Source organism: Aulostomus chinensis, chromosome 22, assembly GCF_037954235.1.
Source record: "Aulostomus chinensis isolate RoL2024-O1b breed Wild chromosome 22, RoL_Achi_v1.0, whole genome shotgun sequence".
In the NCBI taxonomy this organism is placed as follows: domain Eukaryota; kingdom Metazoa; phylum Chordata; class Actinopteri; order Syngnathiformes; family Aulostomidae; genus Aulostomus; species Aulostomus chinensis.
This window is the reverse complement of record NC_141341.1, coordinates 20,685,553-20,700,656: the sequence shown is the minus strand read 5'-3', so window position 1 is coordinate 20,700,656 and position 15,104 is coordinate 20,685,553. Positions and strand designations below refer to the sequence as shown.

The 15,104-nt window shown below is 47.4% G+C and overlaps 1 protein-coding gene across 1 annotated transcript; it reads right to left on the bottom strand.

Annotated features, from left to right (window-relative positions):
* Positions 1-5,385: 5,385 nt before the first annotated feature.
* Positions 5,386-9,887, bottom strand: abhd5b (abhydrolase domain containing 5, lysophosphatidic acid acyltransferase b). Its single transcript, XM_086192676.1, has 7 exons — positions 9,790-9,887; positions 9,307-9,389; positions 8,806-9,214; positions 8,380-8,531; positions 7,372-7,483; positions 7,116-7,296; positions 5,386-5,733 (listed from the first exon to the last, which is right to left on the bottom strand). The coding sequence occupies exons 1-7, from the start codon at positions 9,831-9,833 to the stop codon at positions 5,620-5,622; spliced, it is 1,095 nt and encodes a 364-aa protein (XP_086048802.1). The 5' UTR covers positions 9,834-9,887; the 3' UTR covers positions 5,386-5,619.
* Between the last annotated feature and the right edge of the window lie 5,217 nt (positions 9,888-15,104).

Here is a 15,104-nt window from a genome sequence, read left to right as displayed (position 1 = left end):
TGAGAGTTCCTCAGCTAATGTAGGCAGAAATAGCCATCAGATCAGGCGCTGTAGCACATTGTTCCACCGCGGAACCAACGGTAGTCCAGGGAGCCGTAACGAGAGGTGGGTGACAATGGGCTGAAGGCCACTGGTGGAGACAGCAGACTTCCTGCCTGGCTGCATCCTGTTGCTGCCTAAGACACCTGCTTTCATAGTCCCCTCCAGCATCAGAGGCCCCTGGGTGGGGCCCCAACAGTCAACCGTCCCTGATCGTTCCGTCTTGTTCCGTCATCCTGTTTTCATGTAGTCGACTACGTTCATGTCTGAGCAGTCAAAGAAAAATGGACCTGTTCCAGCTGTCATGGGTTTACGTGTTTATTCATGGTCAGGGAGCCCGCTGGGGCCGCAGGAGGAGAACGTGGTTGTGACCACGAGATATTGGTTCCTTGCGCAGCAGCCTCCACTGTCAGCGTGGGCTTGTTGTCATGCTTTGACTGCACAGTGGCCACAAGACAGAACTTGTTCCCAGGATTAGGTTGAGGGAACAAGCTGTTGCTCGTGGCCATAAACCAATCCAAGTGTTGGGAAACTCGGATGCTGAGTCATCACATATGGAAACCTGAATGTGTCTCTGCAGGTTTGTGGACAAAGGAGTTTGTTTCAGTTTTAAGTCTTTTGACTAAACTCATACGAGGTGCTGCGGCACCAGGTGTAGTTGTGGCTCGGTTGATAGCTCAAGAATGGTGTCACCCAGCCCATCAGCCGCAGGTTCCACACCCAGAAGATCTGGGATTTCCCTTAACTGAGCCTTGGGTGACACTGACGTAACGTATGAACGAAAGTTCCGACTCATCCACTACCCTGGATCTTCTTTTTTAATCCTGGAAGGAGTGATTTGAGTTAATTAATTATATCACTCTGGCTCTCGCAGACCCTCCAGAGGCTCCTCCTTCTCATCCTCCAGGCTGTGGTAGAGAAAGAGACCTCAGAGCCTGGAGTCCATCAGCGTCCTGCACCACTGGAGAAGCTTCTGAATCGTTGCGTAGTTGCCAGACAAAGTGGACGCTAACACAGTTGTGGTGATCGCTTAATGACATCACTCGAAAATGTAACAATGCCATCATCTAACTGACGAGTTGATGACGTGAATGAGAGAGAGAGAATACCTGGGATCAAACAAGTGCCAGGGATCAAACAAGTACCCGGGATCAAACGAACACCCGGGATCAAACGAGTACCCGGGATCAAACGAGTACCCGGGATCAAACGAATACCCGGGATCAAATGAGTAACCGGGATCAAACGAATACCCGAGATCAAACGAATACCCGAGATCAAACGAATACCCGAGATCAAACGAATACCCAGGATCAAACGAATACCCGGGATCAAACGAATACCCGAGATCAAACGAATACCCGGGATCAAACGAATACCCGGGATCAAACAAGTACCCACGATCAAACGAGTACCCGGGATCAAACGAGTACCCAGGATCAAACGACCACCCGGGATCAAACGAGTACCAGGGATCAAACGAGTACCCGGGATCAAACGAGTACCCGGGATCAAACGAATACCCGGGATCAAACGACCACCCGGGATCAAACGAGTACCAGGGATCAAACGAGTACCCGGGATCAAACGAGTACCCGGGATCAAACGAATACCCGGGATCAAACGAGTACCAGGGATCAAACGAGATCAAACTGACTGCTCTGTCAGCTTTTTGTCCTTCCATAAAAACCTGGAGAACATTTCCTTCAAATGATCGAACCAGAGGAACTGAAGCAGTTCGAGAGGTCAGCCTCGGAACCATGCTCATGTTTAGCACTTCAGCTGTGAGGCGATTGGACGATAACGATGACGGACAGCACTTGTGACACCTGGAGGATCTCTCCCAAGTCTGCCAGCGATGATTCCACAGCCCACCATCGAGTCAGTAAAATGATAGACGGCTGCTTTCTCCTGGAAAACCTTTGCAACGTTCCACGGTGAAGCCATTGCCCCCGGTGACCTCCCATCTGAGAAACATTCAACAGTAGTGTGAACTTTGACCTCTGAGGTTAGGTGCCTCTGGTATCTGACCTTCTGCGTTTAACTTTGACAACAGGAGATTCGTAAAGAAGAAAAGAAAATGTCTGCCTCTTGCTGTTCTATCTCAGTCAGATTCATGCAGACGAGAAACATCGAAAAGCACCATCACCTGGAAGGCTCACGAGGTGGAAGTGGTGACCCGGTGCTTTTTCCTCAGTTGCTATGGGAGATTTCCCGCTCTTTCTCCATCCTCGGGTCTGGAAAAGCTACCAGTTGTGGTTGCTGCTTGAGTGAATTATTGTTTTTGTCCTTCACGTGTTTCTGCTCTGGATCTTTCAGTCCGAGAGCTCATTTTTCTTCTTCTGACGAGCAGCTCGTGATCGGCGCCCTCCAGGTGGATTGTGGGTGTCATGTTCAATGATGTAAGTTCTCTATCATTTTGTTTTTAATTAAAGTGACACTTTTTTTCATGTTTTAACAGAGATTTGTTTAAAACTCCACCGTCTAGAATTTGTGTTTCTTTTACAATCTGGGCTGAAAGTTACAGAGACTGGAAACGCGATCTGGAAGAGCGACGCTGTGAACCTGCGGCCGCCTACAGGCAATGATGCGTTTTTGTACGGTGCTAACAGATGATCCAGCTGGCTTGACCTCACGTGATGGCAGCATGTACCAACACTCACTTCACGTCACTGTTGAGCCGTTACTCTCCTAAACCCTGAGGATCCTTCCACCATTTTGAATTTCATGAGCAGTAAATGTTTGCCGTTGGCCTGCAGCCCAACACCAGGCTGCCGGTGAGGCAGAAATACACGTCTGGACTGTAAATAGCCTCCGTCACCTCTGAGCGGGCGCAAGTGTCAGCTCAGACAGGAAGGCAGCGGAGGTTCTGGGTGGTGCGCGCGTCCCATTCCGCCGGGGCTGAACGTGCGTGGTGGGTCGTGATGGACGTCTGAGTCACCGTCTTTGATTCTGACGCTTTCGAAGCTGAAATGGAGAATCTGAGAAACAGCGGTTCAGAGTTCAGGGTGGCGTCCTGAAGCCCTGGCTGCCAGAGCGGCACAGGATGATGCTGATCAGCAGCGAAGCAACAGTGTGTTTCCACACACACACACAATTTAAATGCTTGCATCAAACCTTGGTCTGAAAGCACCTGTCACTTCTCCCTCTTCTGCTAATGAAATGAGTTGTGACTGAGTGGGTGTCAGAGACAGAGACAACGAACAAGGCTGCAGGCTCTGTGTTGGGCATCGTGCACGGTGTGTGTGTGTGTGTGTGTGCGTGTGTGTGTTTCTAACCCATAGGACTGCACATGTAGCTTCTGTTCCTTGTTGCCTTGATATGCAGCCAGCCAGCATCCTCAGGAAAACAAACAACCCATAATTACCCCGTCCAGCCTCGGCACCACTTCCTGCATGTCGGCAATCCAAAAGACTCGGTCTCCGTGGCTACACTGTTGCCAGGAGACGGTGCAGGTGGGCCTGGTGGATGATAAGACATGACAGTAGCAGGCAGAGGTAACCGAGGGGCAGAGTCGGTGCTCAAATACGATATCTCACTCAAGTGTAGCCGTCTCACCCCCAGCACCCTGCTGACGGACACACAACACGCGTGGAATCTCAGGTTCCCTGGGGAGGCTTGGCGTCCACAGCTGGACCTGCTGATCCACATTCACCGTGTCAGACTCCTTTAGCCACACCCACAACCTAGTTAACCAAGGAACTTTACAATAAGGAAGAATGTCTGCTTGCTCTTATTTCCTTCCTTTCCTTGTTCGAGGAATGTGTGTGTGTGTGTGTGTGTGTGAGTGTGTGTGTGTGTGTGTGTGTGTGCGCGCATGTGCGTATCAGGAAGTCTGGCTAAATTGAACTAGGTTAAGTACACGTGCGAGGACCTGCCCAGTTTTCAGTTCCAGCACAGCTGGTGCTCATTGGTTCAGGGAACTCTGACAACGTTCACTCTGGACTCAGTTCTGCATCGCTGAATGAGACAAGTCATCATCAATGGAGCGCCGATACCCTGATTCACAAACGCCACCCATAAACCACATGTGAGCGAGGCTCATGCATGTGGAAGTTCCTCAGCAGGATTGCACAAAATAAATCAGTGCAGCAATGTATTGCAATATTTTTGTGTGGTGCTTGATTGATATTCCAGGCCGGAATATTTGGAGTAAATCCTGTGCTCCTGACGATGTCGCTGTACCAAACGATTCCTCAGACGGTCACGGTGGAGAAGGTCAGGCGCTGACCAACAGGAGTAATGGGTTAGATGTGTCGGGCGCCGTTTGCAGGCTCTGACGTTCCCAGAGAACTGGACTAACACGCGCAGCCTTTTGGGATCAGAGACGGGATCATGTGTGAATGGGAACCACAATCAATGTACTGGGAAATCGGCACTGGAAATCTTCCCCCTCATGACATTACAGGGAATATGCTGGGAATGCTGAGGTGTGAATGACAGCAGGAAGATTACTGAGAATCTCGCCACACCCATTACCAGCACTCCATGTACAGAAGGTGCAAACAGGCACCGTCCGGGAACGTTCTGGAAAGTTGCTGAGCGTTTGAGTGGTGCCAAGAAGGAATTCCCAGTAATGTTCTGGAACTGTGTGAAAGAGGGAGAGGGTGCATGTCTTTGTGGAGACGGATAATTCCACTACGTCCTCCTTCTGGCTGAGGAACACACAGGGACACACACTCTCTGTTTCCTGTTGTAGCGAAGTTTCAGCCTTAAAAGTGGAGAAATAAACGAGTGAATCCAGTGTGCGGGGCAACTGGCGACGCCACAACACTTCATCAAAAGGACAAAAGGTCCAATTACAGCTGCAGCATCCTTGCCTCAGCTGCTTCTGCAGACAAACACAAAAAGAGCAAGCTGTTTGACTCAAGACGAAGCCCCTTGAAACAGGAGGCCTATTTTTAGTCCGACACAAATCTCTGACCCTATTCTGTCACTGCAGTCGGGGCTTGAAGCGAGCGAGAGTCGTACTGCTCTTAGAGCATCACCGGCCAGGTCTCCCGAGTAGGTCACTCCTCTCAATATGCATGTGCAGGACTCGCTGAGACTCCTCCACCACACAGATGGTGTTTGTTGTTACCGTGCTGCCACCTGCTGGCAGCTCTCAGGCAGACATGAGGAGGGTTCCTGAAAAACAGACACCAGCCCTTTGTCCTATTTACTCTCCTCTCATATCTGTCAGGGGTGGGTGAGGGGTCACAGAAGGAACATTCTGTACACGCGCACATAAATCTCCTCTCAAAACAGGACCTCCACACATCCGTTTACTGATCAGCGTCGCCCAGCATTTTCTTAGAATTCATATTTCGCAATAGATACACTGACTGTTCTTATCTAGAAAATAAAACATCACCAAGACAGATAGCATGTCACATTTATTTACAAATTGTATTTACATGAGGGTGGAGGCGAGAGCAAGCTGTGGTGTGGCCTGACCTTTGACCCCAAGCCTTCAAGCGTGTCAGGCAGGTCGATGAGTGTCTCTTGAAAGTAAAGTGCGTGATTAAGAAGCTTACAGTTGAAGTGTCTTGGTTGTGTAATTGGGTTTGAGCGAGTTCATCCTGACGAGGTGGCTGAACGTCACAGCTTCAGGCCTTCGCTCTTCTTCTCCATCCTCGCCAGGATCTGGAGCACCACCTGGTTGAAGTCATCAGGCTGGTCGGCGAAAACATAATGGCCCGCCCCTCTGATGACCTGACACAAACACAAACACACACGTTCACACCAAGACTCACCTGCTACAAAACAAAAGACAAGAAAACTGACCTCAATTTGCAAAACATTCAGAAAGCATGAAGCAACTTGTGCTCTACTGGATTCCTGTGTTATGGGAATTCATCGCTTCAACATTCGTATCAAACTAAAATAAAAAAGGCAACCAGTGTTTTCCCTCCACCGAACAGCCGACACACTGACCACATATTGATTTTTACACATTTCAAAATAAATCCTCCTCGTTCTCTACAAGCAGTGCGTAATTTCTGTCAGTGAGGTTCCCTCAAGCACAAAAGAACCATGAGACAGTGTGACGATGTTGTGCAGCACTGAAGGATCATGGGAGTTCTTCCCAAATTGTCAAGCATCCACCGTCACTACCAGATTTGCTTGGACACCTCCAAGAGCAGGTACACAAGCGTACACCAACGCCACTCGGGGGGAAAAGATGTTTTTGTTTGTCACAACTTGATTTGTATTGCAACACAAAAGAAACAAAAATATGGACGACGTTAAGTACGAGGCCGAAACTTTCTTATGTTCAACGGAAGTGTATTTATTTGCTTTTATTACAGTTATTTCACATTTATTTGAGAGGTCTTGATCATTATTCTTTGTCGTTTTCTTCAAAAAAATGCCTGACCGCCCTGTTAGCATGGGCTAAAGGTCTGCTGCTAACGGCTAAGATCACTTAATCTGCAACTCAAGCATGTAACGCCGACGGCGTCACGTTCTTCTGCCATCAATTCAACTTCTACCACCAACCAAGATGAACAGCACTGAGCAGTTACACATTAAATATGTAACAGCAACTCCATGAGTAAACCTCAACTCAAACATCTTATGCTAACGGTTAGCAGTGACAACCTAAAGTGGTAGGTTGCTGTCCAAGATGGCGTCCCACTTGCACATGTGGTGAAGAGAAGATGAAGCAAATCTGGTAGGAATTCATGTCGGTGAGGTGAAGTTTAAAAGAAGTTGCATTAATTCATTCACAGCAGCAAGTAACATTAGCAAACATGACTTATACAGCTAACGGTGCTAACGTTATGTGGTGCGTTCCATCATGTGGCAACACAGCACTATCATCTGAGGTCACAACAATCTAGAAACAACTTCTTGTGGTGTGTGGTGACTCCAGACTCCTCTGGTGCTGGCCATTATTGGATGCATTTGTGATAAAATAAGAACAACTAAAACGCACACTAAATGTATTCAGGTTTAGACTGCTTGGGGTGCAAAGGCAACATACTGGGTCTTCAGTTCCAACAACACAGCACAATGAGACAGCGTCCTACCCTGAATGTGTTCTTTCAGCTGCAACTTGAAGGAGATTAACGAAGGCATGAGACGGCGCCTACCGTGATCTCCACCTTTGGCCTGGTTTTCTTAAAGGCGTATCCAGAGTCGCTGTCGATGCTAGAGCGCGAGCCGTAGATGAACGAGATGGGGATGTCGGCTCGCACCTGGCCGATTCTCTCCAGCATGGGCCTCTTCGCCCAACCGTATGGAATGGTCATGTTCTTAAAGGCGGTTTCTCCACTGACATGGGAAGAAGTCATGAAGTTTGTAAGATGTCAGAGAAACAACATTACCTGTAAATATCGACCTGCTCACCTGGGCGTCTGGGCATTCAGGTGGTAGATGTAGTTGGAGACAGTGTTGTCGTCAAACACGGAGGAGTATTTCTGCTTGAAGTCTGACCTGATAGTCTGGACCAGCATCGGACCTGAGAAGATCAAATAAGAACAAGATGCCGGTGTGATAAGAACCAGACCTCGGCGAGGCGGAAGTGAAGCTGGGAGCCGGGCTGCACAGCAGTGACGAGTTCTTGTGCAGCCGAATGCACCAACCGCAGAAAGGAAGGATGGCGAATGTCCTGACATTAGCGAGGGGATCACGTGTCCTTGTAAAAAAACAGAAGAAGGTTATGAAACTTATGGAAATTAATTAAAAGGGTGGATGGGCCTATTTATGTGCATCCTGAGATCTCTGAATAAACACTGGGCTTCTCTATGAGGTCGCTGTTCACACCAAGTCATGTGACCGCAGGATCTGAGATCCGTCCGTGGTCCAGAACAGCAGGGATCTGGGTATTCTCTTCCTTTAATGAATTACTGACGCGGTCCAAACGACATCACTTCCTGATGGCAGCGGTCATCCGTGCCTCATGTCCTGTGTAGAATGTTTACCGAGTCGGTGCAACGATACAATCGGTGAGGGGCTCTGTGGATGCGGGGGCTGGGAAACGTGCAGAAGGGTTCAGTTTTCTCTTCGATTAATTTTGTTTATTCTGCCAAAACCTCAAATCAGTCATTTCAGCAGAACCCAGTTTGACCAAGGTAAGAGAAATGTGGGTCCGATGTTCCGCGTTTTGCTGCCGCGCCCCTCCAACACAGATGTGGACCATGCTGACTCGATCTGGTGCAGTTTGTTACTGAAAGAAAAAGTTTCATGCGTAGAGGCCAGAGGTCAGGTTTTTGTTGTTTATTTATTTCATGTTCCAAAGCGCCAAAAATACAAATTCAAGTCTTAGTGGATGCTGACAAACCCTCAGATAGCTGCTATTGACAAAAAAATACTGTACGTTTGTGTGTGTGTATGTGTGTGTGTGTGTGTGCTAACCTAGAGGCCCAGCCAGCCTGAGACCAGCCAGAGGGTTGAAGGGGCTCATAAAGGCCCCCATGGCTCTGATCCACACTGGGATGGAGCTTTGGTTGGGGTTCTCTGGACGAGCTGGGAAGCCCCACGGCTCCACCAGCAGTAGATACTTTACCCTGCGTGCACGCGCGCGCACACACACACACACACACACACACACATTAAAAATGTGCACTCAACATTCTGATACACAAAGCCTGCACGCAAGCATTAAAGTACTGTGGTGCAAGAAATCGTACAATCCCAGGGAGCAGAGCTGATATTGTTAAGACGCATGTAAAATCTTCGCCATTTGTTCAAAGAAGTGATACAAATGGTCTTCCAACACACACACACACACACACACACACACACACACACACACACACACACACACAGAGTGTAAAGCACCTGTGTGGGTATTTGAGTGTGTAGGCAGCAGCCAGGTATCCTCCCAGGTTGTGTCCCAGCAGCACCATTTCTTCAAGTCCCACCTTCTCCCTCCACTCCTCCAGGGCCCCCAAGAACTGGTCCTCAGCCCCCTCCGGGTCCGAGCTGAACGCGGGGCGGCTGCTCCGGCCGAAGCCCAGCATGTCTAGAGCGTAGACCGGGCCGCTGCTGGAGAGACAGTCCAGGTTCTGGGCCCACAGGGCAACTCCACCTCCAAAGCCATGCAGCAGAACCAGAGGAGGCCGTGGCCAGGCTTGGATCTGGAGGACAGAGGGGGAGCGCGGCTGCTGGTGAGTGGAGAAAGCTAAGGTCCACAGGTAGGTGCTGCTGGATACGCGCACATGCTGCCGGGAGAAGGGCCGCTTCACACCTGCAGGATCAGGTAGGAAACATCCTCAGCGTCAGAGCAGCTTCAGGGTTAGCAGGGTTACTGGCGGTCAACAGCCAGGAAAGCGGTCTTACTGCTGAGCATCTTCTCCTCGGCATCCCTCAGCTGGGAGGCGGACGTGGGGCACCAGGAGGGGAGCCAGTTCAACACCCAGGAGCTGCAACACACATTGAACTTTGACCCCGGGACAGTTTCACTATCAGAGCTGCTGACACACAGCCTGTAACTTCCCTCTTTGGAAAAACACTGAAATAACGTCAAACGCTTAACGCCATTAAACGCGTGTTGGATCGCTGTCGACCTGCTGGCTCGGCCCCCCCAAGCAGGGACGCGGGCAGGACCTCCGCCGAGCGGCGGTGCTGCGGTTTGACTGAGAGAAGAAGAACAGCCTGATACAGGTTGGTTGAGGACAACAAAAATGTCTGACTCTCAGTCCGCTGAGGAGCCGCTCCTTCGAGACATGAACGCAATAATAATAATAAAAATAAATAATAATAATAAAAATAAGTACCAGGGTAACCAGGTAAAAGAGAGGGTTCGAGTGTTCTAGAACAAACCTCCGCTCGCGCGCAGGTGGGACCTCCTCCGCCATCCTCCTCATGCTGGACTGAGGACCGCCGCGCGACCGCCGAGGAGAAAGTTCTGTCAGAATTTGTTTAGGTGCGTTCAAGGACCCCTCGAAAATTATCAGCAGCCTGGTGAGTTGGTAAGACTTGGAACTAAAAATGGCATGTTAAAAAAAAAAAGTAAAAAAAAAAAAAAGTTAATGAAGTTGTGTGTGACGCGTGGGTGTCCCAATGATTCTTTTAATCAGAAATGTTGACGCAAAGACTACGCAGTCTTTGCCCCCGGCGTGACGGTTTCTGTATTTCCAAGTTGCGGTTGAATGCAGCAGAGCTCAGCTCAGGGAGGAGTTGCAATTTGTAAAAATTGAAGTTTCTGGTCATTTTTAATCGGCTGGAAAATTCGCCGAAGTTAAGAAACTGCAAGTCACTCATCAGGCACAGACGCAGTTTGCTGGTTTTATTCTGGTTGGACTGGTTTCTACAGCACCCATCTACTACACAATCTACTACATCCATCTACGACACAATCTACTACATCCATCTACGACACAATCTACTACATCCATCTACGACACAATCTACTACATCCACTACTCCGACGGGTTACGGAGGGACGCTTCCCTCTCGGCCCGGTGAGGGGACCACCAGCCTGATTCAGGAGTGTCCGAGTACCGTCGAGGGACGTGGACAGTTGCTGAAAATCTGTCACTTTGACTTTTGTTTGTTGCCATCTTTTAGCAGTCAAATTTATATCACATGTCCATAAATCCTGTTATAATCAGGCGAGGTTCCAAGTATTCAGCTAGATTGTAGATATTTTGTAGATTATTTAGGAGCTATTCCAGTATTTGTTGCCATAATAAATGATAGAAGCCATTTATATAAAACAGACGACATAAACAAATAGTTTATGATGCTCGTGGCGGCGTCCATGTTGGCTACTTAGCACTACTGAGCTACAATGACTTCTTTTTTTTTAGATATCGCCTTAAAATTTAATTAGATTTTTTTTTAATTATGTTAAATGATCCGAAAAACAAACACTGAAATCTAAAAGGGGACAAGAAAGACAACGAAAACCCACAGACTTTCAGTTGTAACTTCAACAAAACAGCAGGCTGTTAGCTCAGCGAATCAAGGCTAAGCTAGCGACCAGCCCCATCAGTTTGAGCCACATTCCTAGCTGTCATATGCTAATTATCATTCGCTCTAATCAATTAAGCACAATTATATACAGTTTAAATTATGGGTGTAAATGTTAAGTTTACTATGTTGTGCTAATTGCAGTAAATGTCGTCAGTGTAGCGTTAGCATTGACACAAACACCCCTGCATGCCTTTGACGAGGTTCTGAGGTACGTTTGCCCCCTCTGAGGATTTTCATTTTTACGTTTTAGAGTCCAAAAAAGAAAAAAGGGGGGGGGGGAATCTTCTTCCTCATGACGGTCTTTCATTCCTAGTTGTTAAAAACACAAAAAGGAAAAAGGTCATCTGGTTTTACTTCTCAATGAAAGAGGGCCGAATTAATCTGTATTAATATTATTATTATTATCATCATCATCGGAGGAAACGGAAGACGTGCGGTGGTCAAGGAGTCCACGCTGGCAGGACTCTCACGCCACGGCTGTACGTCGCTGTTTCGCAAACAAGTGTCCACCTTGTGCAATGACAAACCCAGGGAGAGGATTTGGACTTCCCACATATCTCGGCTAATAATAGACAGAAAAACATAATTGCTCACACAGAGATTAAACCTTTGCTTATCTGCATACATTTCCTCATACAATTTAAGATAAGGGGAGAGATTAAAGGAAAAGTTAATTTAATTCATTATCCTGGAGGATTGGAGTGTACAGTATGATCCCACTGCTTTAGGAAGAGCACTTTTGCTATCTTACTTTTTTCCCTCCTTTTTTCAACTTTTACTCTCACTGTGAATCTCATTAAATGTTAAAAGGGGTTTTATCTTATAGATTAAGGGAAGTGTTACCCTTGAAAATCTCAGACGCATCCTTCAAGAATTAGTCGTTTTTTTTGCTCAGTGCCAGATTTAAGAGTCACATTTCTGTCTTTTGGAGACTTCTATCACGACGGCGTGTCTGTAAAAATAAAATACCTCATTTACAACACGAGCGTTTTGTCACAAATAGAATGGAGTTGACCTTTTAAAAAAAAAAAAAAATTCAAAAGGCAAAGTACAATTTGGGGAGCGCCGTGCCTGTCCTGGTCCTCAAGGTGGCGTTCTTGTGTTCTATTTGTAAAAGCGCGTGCACACATGCACACACACACACACACACACACACACACACACGCACACACACGCACACACATTGGCTACTTTGTCCTTCATTCCTCAAACACAATTTTACTCTCAAACCACCTACTTCTGGTGGCTCTCCGACGACAGGCCAACGAAGTGGTTTCTGAGTGGTTCATTTGCTTTATTCTCATGGACGCACACACTCGTCTGTGTGTGTGCATCTGTGTGTGTGTGTGTATGTGTCTTTATTCCTGTCTGCTCACTCTGCTGAGTGCTTACAATTTCAGAAGGCAGTAGACACTGAGGCAGACGCATAGAGGAACGCAGGCAGTATCGCTGTCTGGAGACCCGTAACTGGGTGAAGCTTTTAGTGGGGAGGAGGCTGCACAAAGCTGCAGCGTGGAGGCGGCCTGTGTCTTCCAGCTAAATGCCAGTCATGCTAGCTCGAGGTTACAGACAAGAACCTCCTCGCCTTGTTTTACCTGAGGTTTAAAATCAGTGCCCTGTGGTCTGGAAGTAATGGACTCAAACTGGGAGTCTGTTCAGTCTCGTCAGGCCTCTGACGTTCTCAGCTCAGGCAAAGACATGACAACTTGATTGTCCGATTGTCCTTGAAGGTGTGCTGAGGGGACGGCATCTTGTGGAGGTTGTGAATGCACAAAAATATGACAAAAATACTCACATTCAATCCAGAGTGAGGCGTTTATGTCATCATGACACGTTGCTTGAGTTGTGTTGAAGTCACTCCAGGTCCGGGTAATCCAGGAATCATTTCTAGGATATCAAGAAACACTTCATCTCTCTACATTGACATGAGTGACATGTTTCTTCTCAGGTAAGAACAACAACTTTTCACTCGCAGGATCAGAGGAGGGGACGAAGTCTTGTTTCAAAAATCAGTTTGTGAGAGAAATCTGAATGAATATTTTGATTTTAGCTCTGAATTAGACAGTAAAACTGTGTGTCACATGCCTCTATTTTTAGAGTAGAATAGAACAAACCGCATTGATTCCAGAGGGAAATTTTGACACCACCGTTCGCTCACATGAAACACTCATTAAATATGGATTTTAAGAATAAACTACAGATCAAACACAAATATGGTAAAAAAAAAAAAAAAGAAAAAAGACTGGCAATGGCTCAAGTAAAGGTTTCTACATCCAGGCAGAGTCAGGAAACAGCAGCATGCGTGACAAAGCGATGGATTCATGAGTGCTTGTGGTGTGAGTTCCCCTCCTTCCGTCTGATCCGTGTCACAAGTTTTTGAAATTAATTGACGTAGACGGTACAGAAAGATCTGGAATTTCAAGTGTTTACAGTGACTCGACAAAAAGCTGAGTCTCATCAATGCAGACTGATTCACTCTCCAAGGACGTAGCTTGTTTTAAATGGGACAGAATCAAATACACTCAAATAAGTCAGCCTGCGTACTAAAAACGCCTGATTATGAAGGGTGCTGTTGACGTTCGGCGGCGTCTCACAAAGCCGTGCACAATAAAAAAAAAACACACAAAAAAAAAAAACAAGTTGCTGCTCACAGCTGCAGAAAATTAAAACGAACTTGTGGCTGGCGGTGAAACGGCTTCAGAGAGATACTGGGAAACGAAAAAGTAAAAACCTGAAGCGTCTTTGAGAGCTTCGATAGGTATTGACGCTCCAAAGTGATCCCATCGGTGTCCGTGTTGCATTTCCTGCTCCTATGATTCACTGCTTTTTTCTTTTTTTTTCATTTGAATATTCAACCGGAATGGAGAATCCATGCCGGAGTCTATTCAGTGTTACCCACGTGAAGAATTAACCCACGTCAAAATAAAAAATTACCCCTTGAGCAACATGTTCATGTAAAAGTTACAATTTAACGGGTTCATCCATGACTGAAGGCACAAGTCACCTTTCAGTTCTCCTGTGCTGAACAGTCAAACTCGGTTCCTTTCACCAATTAACCGTTATTCTTGGTGACATGTTGGTCAAACATTGACAGCTGACCAACCGCGCAGGCGTCCTGGATAATTTCTTACCTCAGCTTTTTCTCTGTGACACTAAACTGTGGAAAACGTAAATCAAATCTAGCATGGGGGGGGGGGGTTACTGTTTTTCCTGAAGAATACACACTGCTCTGTGTAAAACTACGTGTACTGCAGTTATCACACCTGGCGTGCCACTTCAGACAAACCAACTCCAACTCACGGTTACCTGTCACTCACTAACGTCTCGTCCCGTAAAACAAATGGTTATGAAGCTGGGAAAGACAAACCTGAGACTCCGCCCACTGAACATCTCCTGATGTCAAGGAAAAAAACTTCAATGTGTACAGCTTCTGTGTCCGAACGCACATCTCAAATCTGTGTCTTTAGAACGGTTTAGATGAGTGTGTGTGTGTGTGTGTGTGTGTGTGTGTGTGTGTGTGTGTGTGTGTGTGTGTGTGTGTGAGTCCTATGTCCATTGCGGTGGCAGCTAACGGGGATCCAGTTAACCGTTTACCGATCAGTAAACTGTTGGTCAGGACTGTGGTATGGATTCAGGCCCAGACGTGAGACTTTCATGCTCTAGTAGGTAGAATAAGTTTTACTACTAAAACCAGGCGTGACTCACTTTCTCAGAAAAGCTGTGACAGCGGGACAGTGAGTCAGCAGGGATGACACCTGGGCTCTGGTTACAAAACTTAGTCACACCTGGACACTTTTTCCGTGGTGAAGGGTTATGGAGTTCATGTACAACTGTGAATGGGAACCAGCGTCATGCACTGAGCGTGTGCGATGGCCCTTTTCTCAGTAGGCGTGTGGACAAGTGAAGCAGGAACGGGAGGATGAACGTCCAGGCTCCGCCCATGAATAATCCCAGTGAGCCGCGGCCCTGCGTGAGCGTGGACGCTGTCAGAGCTCTGGGCCTGGCTCCCTCGAACACAGCCACCATTACCGTAATGTTATTAATTTGACAAAGGTAAATGTCTGCTGTCAGAGGGCCTGTTAGCACGCGCCGCTGAGGTCAGGCACAGCAAGTATGGCTACACATTACTCAGGTATTAAATGTTGCACTTTTGTCTCTTG

What these genes read in the sequence shown, in the direction of transcription:
- abhd5b (XM_086192676.1), bottom strand. Translation starts at nt 9,833, where the DNA reads ATGAGGAGGATGGCGGAGGAGGTCCCACCTGCGCGCGAGCGGAG. An exon ending in CGAGGAGAAGATGCTCAGCA is followed by an intron (nt 9,215 to 9,306) that starts GTAAGACCGCTT and finishes CTGATCCTGCAG; the next exon opens with GTGTGAAGCGGCCCTTCTCC. An exon ending in CAGGCTGGCTGGGCCTCTAG is followed by an intron (nt 7,484 to 8,379) that starts GTTAGCACACAC and finishes TGATCTTCTCAG; the next exon opens with GTCCGATGCTGGTCCAGACT.